Source organism: Schistocerca piceifrons, chromosome X (genome assembly GCF_021461385.2).
Source record: "Schistocerca piceifrons isolate TAMUIC-IGC-003096 chromosome X, iqSchPice1.1, whole genome shotgun sequence".
In the NCBI taxonomy this organism is placed as follows: domain Eukaryota; kingdom Metazoa; phylum Arthropoda; class Insecta; order Orthoptera; family Acrididae; genus Schistocerca; species Schistocerca piceifrons.
In genome coordinates this window covers 71,970,178-71,985,153 of record NC_060149.1, presented here as the reverse complement: position 1 = coordinate 71,985,153, position 14,976 = coordinate 71,970,178, and the positions used below count along the sequence as shown (strand labels likewise).

The window sequence follows — 14,976 nt, the reverse complement described above, 5'->3', positions numbered from 1 at the left end:
CTGTTCAACTGTTACCAACAAGCAGCTCAAATTTTCTCTGGAGGAGCTTCATACATACAGTTTGTCATGAGTGGACTGTAACACAGTCATGTGGAAAAATTACACTGTTGAATTATGCATAACCCATATATTGTTGCAGGCAGTGGCTTTTGATAGGGGGCAAACCACTGTTCCTCTAATTACATTTCCCTCACAATACCTCCACTTTGTTGGGAAATTATTTTATTCTGTACATCCCTCAGAAAGATGGTCCTAATGTGAACAGTCATAGCTACACATTTTGTTGTTGTGGGCATGTGTATGCCTGTACCCATTCATGATTCTGAACATGAATACATAAAACTCACACACTCACTCTCTCTCTCTCTCTCTCTCTCTCTTGTGGGAACCAGATGAAAGAAGAAATACAGTTACTTTGTGTTATTGTTTGCTATTCATAGCACACGTCAAGGTACAGTTCTGGAACTTACAAATTTCACATCAAATAAATGTTTTCAGACACATCCATATTCATACCATGTGGAGTTCTCTGCATTTCCTTTGCCTTTGCTGCCTGCTCTTTTGCTGTCATCGGGCTTGTATGGTGTTGAACTACTGTGACTTGGGCTAGGAAATTCCCTTGTACTTCCAACTTTTGTTATATCTTCAGGAGCTCCAATCACAGTAGAAATTCTGTTGTAGACTAACACCGACCTGTAAAGAATCAAATATAATATTTTATGAAGCAAAATAATATTACGAATCTCACTCAGTTGATAAAACATTACTGCCCATGTATTCCAATCAAACAGTACCTAATTACCAGAGTCTATTTACATTTTCAAGCAAAGAAAATTCCAGTGAATCAGCAACAATTACACTTTCTCCTTGGTGTCTTGTGCTCCCAGTTCCAATCTGTGCTTGGTGACTGCCAACTACATGAAGTACAGTAACAGCACCTCATAAAGTTACCCCTGTGTTGTAGTCCCAAATGTGCAGTTTCCATGTAATGTTAGATCCAAAACCAATTCAATGTGCACATTCATGTGCAACATGGATGATTTTCTAATTTCCAAACGCAAATTATTTGTACATGTACACATACTGCACTTGAGTAAAAAACTGGATATGTCAATTTGTGCCATTTTTAAAGGTGTGTCTAGATGGGCCATATTTTACAGCAATACAGGGTGGCAAAAGCATTGCCATCAATATTGCTGCAATAGATGGCAGTTTTGTGAAATTGCTGGGAAATATTGCTGACACTGCAGACTGTTACAGGTACACTGTAGGTTGTTACAGGTAGACACTGACATACTGCTAAGGGATTGCCAGTGTTGTCACAAAGTGTGAAGGATATCTCGTATTGCAGGGCAGTATCTATCTCTATCCCTCCTGTAAATATTTCCCTGTTGTTCTCATCTTTGTTTCCTACTTCTCTCACTGAAAACGCTGCAGTCATATGTCTGAGTGAAAAAAATACCATTTTGCTTTTGTTCACATGTCTGCATGTGAACATATAGCCACATATTCTAGTTGTTTGTTGTGTACAGCAATGGAGAAGTGGACAAACAAGACTACTATGAATTTTATAAATGCTATTAACCTATGACCAGAGCTATGGGACATTGAAATTACTGTAGCCTATACAAGGATCTCAACTTGAAAAAAAGCAACTGGCACACTGTTACTGATATTTTGGAATCACACTTGATAAAGCATACAAAGAATTCCAAAGTCTTCAATCTTATGCCAGATGAAAAGCAAAAACATCATACAGGAACAGTAGAAGTGCGGGTGGCTCTTCACCCATATGGTCTGCATTTGATGTCATGAGCTTCACTCTATCTCGAGATGTACCTGAAGTGCCAGCAGCGGTTTGTGCTTGTAAACAAAAAGTATTGTATTCTTATTCCCAATTAATGAAATCTTTCAGTCCTTCTATCAAAGCAATGCATACTTCCAGTACCATGAGGATTATTGACGAATAGTGAAATTTAAAGAGCTACGGTACATTAAACTTCTGAGCAAATTGCCAGTAGCTAAAAACCGAAGGGCAATGGCCAGTTGTGTTGTAATAGTATACACTTTCCAGTTGTGTTGTAACAGTATACATTCTCCTGTATTTGTATTGATTTTAGTAATTCTTGGACAAATTGCTTGTACAAAATATTCAAAATTAAGTTTCAATATTCTCATTCACTGGTTAAATTTTTAGAAGCATTCCGCTTACTTATAAAAGAATGTCTTCATGACACATGACTTCTCTTGTTCTTTCTAACTTGATTTCTTGTGTGATTTAAAAGTAGGAGAGCCACACTCTCACTAGCTTGCATTCGCCCATTTTGAGGCATTAGTGTGGCTCCTTGTAAAAACTTCTGGCCTGGAAATGTGTTGCCACAAACATTGCTGGGCAATAGTGGCCAGTAATGCTGTAGTACACGTGGTGGCAATTCACGTGGCCACAATGTTGCCAGACAACAATGTCAGTTTATACTGTCAGTAATATACAATTTTTATGGCTCATGTAAATGTACCTTAAGTTACGCATTGCTTCCTGCAACTGAGAGAGAGAGAACAGTCAGGGGAATAACAGACCACGTCCTGGGGAGTGTCCATCTGTTAACAGATTTGTGTGTTTCTAAAAAAACAAGTCATCGTTTGGTAATATAATGAGCCATGTATAACGAGTGTTGAATGTGGTTGACTGTGATTTGGAGTTGCACTTTTACAATAATTCTGGAGATAATAATAGTAGGTGAAACCACAACACTGCATTACATGTTGGTAAATTCCATTTTTTTTAATTATAAAATTTACATGTAGTGGGACAGGGCACATTGCCTCATACTGAAAGAACAATGTTACAGTGTACAGCCCTGTAGAAAGTCACAGTGATACTGAAATATCTAAAAATGTGTTTATACTGTGCTAGTGAATTGCCAGCAATAAGTGTTTCCCAGGCAGCATTTCTCAGATACATCGCAGAAACTGGTACTTTCATGAATGATTATGACAGTTCTGTTTACAATTCATGCATCATTCATATCAAAATAATGGCACTGCTATGACTTCCCTCTTTTGTTACAGATGATTGAGATAATACTAAGCCAGTAGAAAGCATCAATAGGCAGAACATGGAAAAATGCCGTCACATGGGGTGAATAGAAACAGATTTCAACATCAAAGAAAAAAACAGGTAACTCTGAAAAGAAATATGAAAATTAAAATTGTATGGGATTATAAGTCTTGTGGCTAATCCTTAAACTTATAATTGGATTTTGGGCCTATCTCATGCTCTTAAACATAAAAAAATAAAATCTTGGTGTTTCTATTCACCCTGCAGCAAGGGGTGGATAGAAACAGCAGCATTAACCTTATTATTATTTTTCTATTTATTGGTATTTGGGGCAAATAGGGACATTTCAACACTGGTTTTGGATCTAGGAGAATAAGAAACAAAATTTACCTGGTTCAAAAAAGTTCTATACAACATAAAAAATGTTATACCTATAATTATTTTATTGCAACTTTAAATTGATGAACTCGATTTTTTTGTTAATGTATCAAGTCACTGACATCATGTTTAAAAATGATGTCTTTGAAACTACAAGCCAAGCCCCCAAAAGTAGCAAAGAGCTTTTGAAAAACATCTTGACTAAAAAGTGACTCATCAGCTGTTAAAATAAATGTGTTTAATTGGCCATTTTTCCCATCCAAAAAACATCCACATAACCTTTGCCTTCTAAATAACAAATTTTAAATATATACAATTTAAATGATTGCTTGCATTTTCCATATACTTTAAACACAGCATTTTGAAATTTATAATTTCCTTGTTAGATTGGATCACTAACAATCTAAACAAACAACTCTTTGAATGATGTTCCCATTTGTCTCCCGATATGACAGCATCGAACGTTTTTGGAAGTTCCATTGCTATTCACCCCATTCTTTCTACTCAACCCATTTTATGGAATATAGTTGTTCAAGAACTCGAGAAAGGCTTGTACACTTGAATGTGGCTGATAGGTCAGAAAAAATTAACTTTATGGGATGTCCAGTCATAAGTACAGGAATGACTTCACTATTAAGTTGGATTTTTATTATACACAGGCAGCAAAGATTATTTTGGGCTGTGGAAAAGTAGAAAATTATTTCACTGGATGCTCTTTTCAGAGGAAAGAAGTGGCAACTCGTATGAGAATCGGACAGAAGACCTACTCAAACATTTTAGATAAAAAACAACAACTTGTATGCTCATAATACATTCAAAAAATGTGGCTATTATGGTTTGCAAGTCTCTTTTTTTTTCACATGTTACAAATCAGAAGAAATTGGCTCAACAGGATTCTCAACTTCTGTTGGTGGAGCAGCAAAATGGCATCGAAGTGGGTATCTCAACTATATATCTAATGACAAACCAGACAAAACTTCATTTTCGACACACTTGAGTCATTAAAATGGAAACCAGCTGACTACAAAAGACATTAATCTTCCAAATTAAGCAATGGAGTTTTGCAGGCAAGAAGAAAACTGCAGCCCATTAAGGAATCGGTCTTCAGACAATTTTTAATGAAGATTTTAATCTGCCTTTTCATACTCCAAAAAGACATCTGCCAGACATGTGATTAAATTGAACCTGATTGCAAATGAAGGACGAAGGGAAAGACTGAAAACTGCCAATGAACTATGTCTGCAGAAGGCAGAGCAAGAAAAAGAGAGCCTCAGAAATGAAACTTCACAGGAAACACTTATTTTCAGTTTCTACTTGGAGAAAACAGTCCAGACAATTCATCAAAAGTGGAATAATACTGCAGTGTATATGTGTATAATATTGGAATGGACAGCTGTGGTGGACAATATAGTAATTGTAAAATAGCTGTGGTAAAATGTTACCTTGTTAACAAAAGGGCAAAGAGTTTCGAGCAGTGATACATGACAAGAAGTCAAATATTTCTACCAAATGACACTTATTTCACAGTTATTAAAAAAATCACAATACAATCATGAATTTTGTGGCTTGAACATTTGGTGGACAAACACAGAAGAGGTAATAGCACCTTTAATAATGAGGACTCACATGTAGAAGAGAAATCTGTAAAATTACTTTCTTTTTCTACATGTTTGAAAACAACTGGACAGGTATTTTCTTATCTGATGTAATCGTTAAAATTTTCTCTCTGTCTTCTTTCCTCTGCATACATAAACTGAAGTCCCTGCTCACTTCTATTTGTATGTATGGGCTGGTCTCAGGAACTACAATAGGGATTTGATTCGGTTTTGACAGATAGATGGATTGACTCACAAGGAAGGTTTGTTCACATAATTCATAAATATTTTGTTGAAACTGGAAGAAATACGATGAATTAACAATGGCATTGCCATCTACCAGTACAGCTGCCAACAACTCCAGACAGCAGACAAGCTTGAGCAGAAACCTTGTCATGCCTGGGGGTCTAGCACATGCCTGAATGGCAAAAGAAAGGCCATGGAATTAAATCCCAGTTGGACCAAGGATTTTTCAGTCTTTTATCCTGAAATTCACCTCTCAATGATGTGGACATTGAAGCAAAACATGGTTCGGATTACACATTAAACTATAGGTCACATTTTCCCAGAGCAAGATCAAAGTTGGGTTTTATAGTCTAGCAGTAAAGTGCGAGATTGGTAACAAAAAATTGCAGGATCAAATCCCGGTCAGACCACAGATTTTCATCTCTGTTTTTTAACCTAGCAATCACCTCTTCATGACGTGGAGATTTGCCACGAACAAAACATGTTTCGGATTAAACATTGACACAGGTCACCTTTTCTCAGTTGGATAACTAACTAGATGAAGGTTTGTGTGTATAATTTATAAATATTTGGTGCTAATTGGCTGAATTATGATGAATTATAGTCCCCTGCCATACATTTTCTGTCTGTTCTTCAAAAAGCAACTTCTAAATTATTATGGCAGGTCAAGTAACTTTTACTGAATGCTGCGCTACACTAAGTCACACACATACATGACACTATTTTTCAACATAGTCAAGTCACTGGTCAGAACATCCTAGCAACCATTCAATTCCTTGATGGCAGAGCCATTCAAGAACTGCTGTATGGATGTCCTTATCATTGAAAAATCTCTTTCTCCCCAGAAGTTCTCTCAGTCTCCTGGAAACATGGAAATTGCATGGTGCAAGATCTGCACTGTTTGGCAGATTACCATTACCTACAATTGAGTAGCTTTAGTGAAATTGTTGACACCATTTTACTATGGCTGCACACAACATCACATTTGGTCCATACAACACCATAATTTTATAGTGAATCTGTGTACAATTTACACATTTCACCCACAAGGACAGTACTGTTCCTCTTACTTCAATTTTGGAATACATTTCCAGTTGCTGCACTATTTAACTCCCACACTATGATTCACTTGTTACCCGTACCACAGCAGAACTGGGTCTGCAGAATACCCGGAACATGTACTCTTGGTGCACAGTAGTCTTAGCATGGGACAACACATGTAACTTACTTTCTGAAGTCCCTATGCAGCACATAATTTTAAAATCTGATAAGCACAAATAAATGTAACAGTGATGCATAGTAAATAATGGTAAACCTTGTATGCTAAAGAAGAAAATCATTACCTGGGATCCTGTTGTGGAGTGGATGGACACACATTGTCTGATGTCATGCTGTTGTTGAAAGTCACTCCCTCATCTGGTGCCTGATCCTGGTACACACATTGTTTTTCAGTATCACACAATATTTAAAACACTATCTTTATTATTATAATATTAAAGCATGTAGAAGATTTAGCAAATATTTACTGTCACCATTAGTACCTCTACAAAATTGTTAAAACGAGGAAAGGACAAAAGTGTTTGCTGACAGTTTCCCGCATGTTTAATGTCACAGCTTGTAGCATCATATCCTGAACTGATTGTCATCCTCTACTCTACAGAGGACTCCAGGATCTCTTCACAGGTCAGGTGTGCGCAAAATATCAGAAACAAGTACTTAAGCAGCATATGTATAACACTTGCAGAGTAATTAATCTGTTTTACAACCATGATCAGTGTCATTTTGTAGACCACCTCATAAATAAACTTTGTTACTTAACATTTTATGCAGCAGAAAAAAATGATGGCCCTCAAAGTTGGATAAAAACCAAAGAAAATATTCATTTTGCACATGAAAACAGTTGAATCCTATATTGTATGGTCCCACAGATTGTCACATGTATCAATGGCAATTTCACTATAGGTACAGAACGCGGACTGAAGTCGAAGTAACAGTGCTCAATAGAAATTTATCAGAAAAGCATATCAGATACCTAGTGAGGTATTATTTCATTTTCAAAAAATCCAAAAATATTTCCAATATAAACACAAATTTGGAAAATAAAACATTTTACTGTCAACAGTGAATTGAGACATATACTTCGTGTTTCTATCAGCTATATGCTTTTACAGTCAAAATAGAAGATCTTTTCTGTGACTATCTTAAGAATATAACATGCAGATTTCCCGATCACACAATGAAAACATTGAAAGATTTCAAGTTTCCAGCAATTTACTAAGAGAGTTATGCTTCAGCATCAGAGATAAGGATAATCTAAAATCAATCAAAAAGATTTATTGTACAGATATTTTGAAGAAATACTTCAGCCAAACATTCGGGACACAACCACTTTCAAAGCCAAAAAGAATAAGCATAATGAGTGTCAACAAGGGGATTAGCAATCAGAATTCAGGAGCTGTCTATTGAGACTACCAAAGCTGGAAAACTTATAATGAAAGAAAGTAAATTCTTTTCCCAGCTAAAAAATCTGAACACATCCAGTGAAATTACCTACGTATTTAATTGCATGCATTCAGCTGCAATGAAAATTCTGAAGGGCCCCAGGTGTGAAATATTGTAAAGATTCAATGTGGCTTGGTAATACCATAAAAAACTGCTTACTACAAGGAGGATGGTGTATTTGAAATGAAAAGACTGCAGAAATTCAGAAATTAAATGAAACTGAAATCGTTGTGAGACAAGTTGAGCAAAAAGTCTTTCCCAATTTTAGGGCCAAGTTATACACATATAGCAATCAAACAGTAGCAAGAAGTTTTCATCAAGTGTGAAAACAGTCAGCAGACTTGAATCATCTTTTTAAGTCTTTGTTAACCAAATGTGTATAAAAACAGAAGATAGTAAAATGAAGGCTGTTAGAACATTTCCACTGACAAAGACCATACTACTACACTTTCCTTCTTGCACAAATGCAAATAGAACAGGAAATTAAGTAAGATAGTTAAGTAAATGCACTGTACCTTTACTGCCTACAAAGCAGAGCTTCAAGCCACTGTTTATTGTAGATCACTCGGCTATGTATATTGTGTAACTTTAAAATGGCAAAATAACTCCTAATGAATATGACAGCTTCTTGAGATCAGTCAGTTTCCTTGTTACAGATACAGGTGAACAGATCTGTGTCATGAGTCTTTACTTCAGAAGGCTTCGGACATGGTTCCACAATGTCATTTAACTAATAAAGTATGAATATGCGATCAGTGACATCAAACGAAAAATGGTTCAGGGTCTATTATTGCCATGATTGACTACTGTAAAATTCTACAAGGTTTCATTAACAACAGCTCCAGTTACCATGATCTCTTTCTAAATTCCACTTAGCCCTTCCCATGGAGAAGTAGCCTGGTTGAGTGACAACAGAGGTCTGATTAGTACATATCTTGTTTGCTCCATTGATTCCTCACAAATCATAGTATACAATTCCCACATCAACACCACCCATGAGACATTTCATCCCTACATTATAAATTATTTTACATGTCCTCTCACATCATAAATACTTATCTCAAGTTATTCTGTGTTGCAAATACTCAACTATGGAATAACTTGCCCCTCAACATTGGAGAAGTTTTGCTTAAATATTGTTTCAAAAATGCCCTAATGGTTTCTTTCTTGTTGAATGATGTCAGGTTTGCCTTTACTTGGTCGATATACATCATTATCTATAGTCTCAAATTTGTTCCCAATGCCTCAAGAAAGTTTTAACTCTTCTCTTCTTATCTAATTTTTTCCCTCTTCATGGAAAGCTTTTCTTATTACAAATCAGTTAAGTATTCACATGCACTGTCATTCTTTAATTGCTACACAAAAATATTTATGTGTACACTGAAAAATGCAAGGTCTCTGATATGATGTCAGAGAGGGAGAGATCTGGCAAACTTGCTGGCCAAGGTAGTGTTTGGCAAGCATGAAGACAAGCAGTGAAAACTCTCGTCACGTGCAGGCAGGCATTGTCTTGTTGAAATGTAAGGCCACGATGGCTTGCCATGGAGGGCAACAAAATGGGGCATACAATATCATTGAGTTATTGCTGGGCTATAAGAGTGCCACAGATGACAACCAAAGGGGTCCTTCTATGAAAAGAAATGGCAGTGCAGACCATTTTTCCTGGTTGTCAGGCTGTATGGCAGGCAACAGTCAGTTTGGCATCACACCACTATCCAGTACATCTCCAGACACATCTTCGGCTTGGAACCTCATTGACTGGAGTAGAATTGTCTTCAGTGACGAGTCTCACTTCAAATTTCGTATGGGCAGGGCCCTCCAGCCAGTTTGAGATTTTGATCATCTAATATGCTAATTGGGCAGAATTTGGCACAATATTCTTAAGGAGGACATCTTACAATGCTATCCGAAGCTGAATAACTGCTTGCATAAGGGGCAGAGGTGGACGAACGTGTTATTGACTTGTTCAATTTGTGAATCTCTTTCTCTTGAATACATCATCCAATCTTTCTGAAATTGTCATAATTTGTTTGTCGGTACACGTACATCACTTCTACTTATTTCTATCCCATTCAGATAATTCCTTTATGGTGCATATTTTTTCCCCACTTAGAGTGTATTTCATGTGATGTAGAATCTACATGAAGAACCAACAACAGAAGTTAACTTAAAGCTGGGCAGGGCCTACAGAAACATGGAAACTATTGTTGTTAACAACACATGAAAATGCTGCACTATCATGTGGAATCAGTAATGTCAGTGATGACATTCAAACATGAGTATATATACTACTGTATTCCTATCTGTCCAGATTCCTCATGACGAGCAGATGTGTATCCCACACCTTGCCACCTGCAATCACTACCAGCTCTGAGAGGAAGGTATATGTAAAAATCTGTGGTACAGCCAGGAGTATTTGCATAGCAACCTCAAATGGAAACTTTTTTGTGGCTCATTTACATCTATATCTGTATGACTACTATGCGATTCATAATTAAGTGCCTGGTGGAAGGTTCACAGAATCACTTTGAGACCATTTCTCAACCATTTAATTCTTGAATAGCATGTGGGAAAAATGAACATCTAAATCTTTCCATGTGAGCCCTGATTTCTCTTTCTTTCTCTCTCTCTCTCTCTCTCTCTCTCTCTCTCTCTCTCTCTCTTTACTGTGGTAACTTCTCCCCATGTGGGTGCTACTTGACAAAATATTTTTGCATTCACAAGACAAAGCTGCTGATTGGAATTTCATGAAAAATTTGCAGCAAACGTAGATGCCTTTGTTTTAACAATTGCCATCCTAAATTAGTTATCCTGCATGTCATACTCTCATCCCATTTCACGATAATACAAATCTTGCTAATCTTCTTTTTGATGTCCTCTGTCAATGCTATCTGGTATGGATCCGATACTGCAACACAATAATACTCCAGAAGAGGACAGACAAGTGTAGTGTAGGCAGTCTCTTTAGTACGTTTGGTGCACCTTTTAACTGCTTTGCTAACAAAATCCAGTCTTTGGTTCACATTCCCTACAACACTTTCTATGTGATGGTACTAATTTAAGTTGTTTGTAATTGTAATCCTTCAGTATTTAATTTAATTGATAACCTTTAAATTTGTGATATTTAGTGTGTAAATGAAATTTAATGGATTCGTTTTAGTACTCATGTGGGCAACTTCACACTTTTCATTATTTAGGGTCAACTACCATTTTTGGCACAATACAAATATCTTGCCTAACAAAGAAATAGTCCAATCCAATGTCTTGAAACCTGTCCTGAAATTTTTCACACAGGAAGAATACACTACAAGAAATGCATTGTCAAAATTTTAGCTGCTAAGGAAAAAAGCGTTAAAGAATGTTAAAGTTGCTTATTTTTGCCGCATGAAGAACCACTTACAGCAGTGGTTTGTACAGCCCTTCCTACCTAGAGTACTAAATGGCAAATAAGCAGATGCAGCCATGGCAAGAGAACATAGCTCCGCACAGCGCAAAGCCCAAAGTGCACACACAAGAATTTCAAGCACTTAAATGATGCCAAAAATGTCTCAACTTATTAGTTATTTAGATAACTTGCTGTTCACATTGACAGCTAAACTGTTGCAGATGCAATTATTATACAAGTGACTAGCACAGGAAAGGAAATAAAGGCAGCGTATACTGTTACATTACAGACGACTTCCATTAATTGAGACTTGTTCATTCACTGCAGTCATCACAAAAATGTGAAGTGTCTATCAGACGACAAAAACAAGCATTTTCCTTACTCCAGTCACGCGTGATACAAGAAAAATTAGAGCATTCAGGCATTACACAGTAATAATTAGTTTTGTTTAGACAGAATTGGGATGAAGTAAGAAATGGTTATCACCAACGTTCTGCATATTGCCCTTGATCAAACTTGTAAAATGTAGTGATGCAAACTGACTGCACAAATGACTGAAAATAAACAATACTGTTCTGATGAACCTGAAATGACAAAGAGCTATTGGAAATTAAATTGTGCAACAATTTTCTCGAAAATGCTTTACACGGTCAAAGAATTTATTTATCAAGAGGCTCAATCAGACTATTAGTTCCAGGTTGAATCTAAGTTATATTAACAATTTTTTTGTCATCCTCGTAAGGACAGAGGTATCATTATGTCCAGGCCCAGATACACCAAAAGCAATGAATCCTTTTCTGCAACTGATATGAGGACATTTCAGATGTAATATTCAAATTATTCTCTCCCACTATCTGGATTTTTTCTATGTTGTTTACAATATTTTTGCAGTTAAACAGATCTTTTTCTTTTTAATTCTTGGTCCTAATTTGCCTTTAGGGTCTTGAAAACAGATATAAAGCTGCAGAAACAGTAATCCACTGATACTTATCACTGGCACTGTTGTATACGAATATGTCTCAGCATTCACTGTCTGCACAAGTGACTCTGTCTTTCTCATTAGAAATGATAAAGTGCAGTCCACATGCAGTCCTTGCATGAATCCTGAACGGTAGACTACATACAGCACTTCAGGGTGTAACATATAGCTTTGTCTTCACATCAACTACAAATTTCTCTGTGGTGTTACATATTAATGACATCCCTTTTATACATTTATTTGATGTGAACAACTTAATTTGCAACCTCCTTTTCCATATAATTTTCTGAATCTGTTTCACCAGGTCAAAGAAGCCTGGAAACCAGCAATGTGCCCGATCTCGTAGATCTCCCTCGGCAATGGTGCACTGACTCTCAAGAGCAACCCTGAGTCTTTTGAATAGTTTTTCTTTCACATTTTTGCAATTTCATTTTGGTGAATATTGGTACTTCATGTAAATCATCTTTTCATTTATATAATTCATGTTCAGAGTGTATCACACAAAAGTAGTTTTGCACACTGCTTAACTTTAAGCATTTTCTTGCTCCGTCATTTAACCAAAAAATTTACAAGCTTTTATGTCACTGTATGCTATTGCTATACATGTTTTCTTTCGGCTAAGAAGGTACTGTATATTTGTTCTGGACTTTATTTAGCACAATAATCAGTGTTAGATTCACAATTCACAGAATCATCACAGGTATTTCGTATTTCCTCTAATGTTTTCACAACTTCAAACAAAATATCAACATCATTTGAATTAATGCCCAAAAAATTAATTTATACATAAAATACATATGTAGCTCTTCAGGAGAATAGGTGATTTTGATTGTGGACCACGTTCTTCATATTTCATCTCTGTAAGGTCGAAAACATTAATTGGATTTCCCATTACAGTGAAACTCTGGGACCTGTACAAAGACAGCAATAATATATGAAGAACCACAAAGAAAATTAATTCAGTTTTATTTCCATTGTTAACGTTTAGCAATACCATAAAGGCAACTGCTAATTATTACGCATATTAAATGAGTGAATAGTAGTTGTGAACAACTGTGTCAGAGGATCTATCAATGGAAACTGAAATTCCCTTTACGAATTATAATTGCATTGTGCTGTGTTGCCTGTTTACCAATGTGCTGTCAACCAAAGGCATATGCCTGCCGTGTGCACATGTTGTGTCTGCTACAGCTATGGTAGAAGTGTACATTTCTCCAGCCACCTTGCGAACAATGAATTTGATGATTTTCAAAATTATTTTTAAAAAACCTACTAGTAGTGTATCTTAGCACCTAAAATATTAAAATTTTATTTCTTTCAGTGTATTCTTCATCTATAAAAATTTAAGGGCAGGTTTCAACATGTCAGATTGGACCATTTCCTTATGAATCATTTTGCAATTGGTTTTGATCTTCTGCTAACTTTACTAGACAGTAAACAATAGCATCATCTATAGACAATAAGAGGACTGCCCACATTGCCCCCTAAATTATTTATATAGATTAGGAGAACAGAGGCCCCATAACACTTCCTTGGGGAATCCTAGAAATCACTTCTGTTTCACTGGAAGATTTCCCATCAATTACTACAAACTGTGACCTTTCTTATAGTAAATCATGAATCCAGTTGCATAACTCAGAGGAGACACTCCATACACACGCAATTTGATTAAAAGTTTGCTGCAATCCGCAACGACATATGGGAGGTGTTCCAAAAGGTCACATCTCCCTCTCTTCTCAGCAACAGCAGCGCTCTCGTGCTGAGGTCATTATAGTGTTGAACAAGCAAGAGCTCTCTCCAGTTCATGACCTCATCTGAAGGAGTAATCATCATAGTACATGACCAATGTGACAGCCAAAGTTTCAGGTGAACCTGTAGTGTTGATAATTTTGAACACAGTACTACAAGAGAACAGTTGTTTAATTAGTGTGCATCAAGTGATACTTTGCTAGTCCATGACAGTTGTAAATTATCCAGTACTCCTGTGGCAAAGACATGTGCCAAAGTTAAGTAAATCTTTTATTTCTTTAAGTAATAAAGTGAACAAATATTTCATGTGTTCTAGTGTGATAAGCCTTCTTCCAGAGCAATCAAAGAGCTCACAGTTGTAGCCATACGAAAGTGGTTTCACCTGGTCACAACATATGGTGATGGTGATCGGCATTTAACTGGCTTGTGTTCCTCACCAGCTACCTCCTGTTTTATACATCCTTTTTCCAAATTTTGTTGCTCTGCTACAGGTCAGTTGTCTTATTGTTTGTCCTACACCATTTCAAAAAGTCCGAGCTGCCTCAGAAAACGTCTCTAATCGATCTTGCACAGTTTCAGGCACAGTAGATGGAATGCCTGCTGCTCACTGAACTGACGTCCTTACTACAAACTCAAAAGTCACCGCCATGGGTAGCTGCTCCAAAGTTTTGCCCACACCACAGCCAGGACAAAGAATGGTCGGACTTTGCCACCTACAAAATAACAGGTATGGAGCAATTTTCCTGAGGTGTATTGCATCTGTCTTACTCTCTGTGGAGAAACTGTTCCTGAGAACATCACTTACCAATATTTTGACAGTCAAATCACTGTAGCAGCTGCACAAATTGAATTTTTTCATCTGAAGCAGCAGCCTGCTCAGTCAAACAACAGAAAGCAGAACTTGGAGGTCGCACCCGACATTGCAATTTTAAATGTTCGTGTGGAATTAACTATAGTGACATAATGTTACATGATCCTATTGCGCAGAATGTATCAGACACACACATTCACGCTGCAATTCTAAAACTGTCTGACCTTGGTTTAAAAACAGTGCTGTGTGTAGTGGAATCTCAAGTAATTGTGG

General features: G+C 36.7%; 1 protein-coding gene across 1 annotated transcript in view; it reads right to left on the bottom strand.

Moving 5' to 3' along the window:
• Nucleotides 1–410: 410 nt before the first annotated feature.
• LOC124721892 (protein Daple) overlaps nt 411–14,976 on the bottom strand; it is a 181,339-nt gene continuing 166,773 nt past the window's right edge. Inside the window, exons 23-24 of the mRNA XM_047247044.1 lie at nt 6,621–6,706; nt 411–693 (exon numbers count right to left, since the gene is read on the bottom strand). Coding sequence (XP_047103000.1) covers nt 495–693; nt 6,621–6,706 — 285 coding nt within the window. The 3' untranslated portion in view covers nt 411–494. The remainder of the gene's footprint in view (nt 694–6,620; nt 6,707–14,976) is intronic.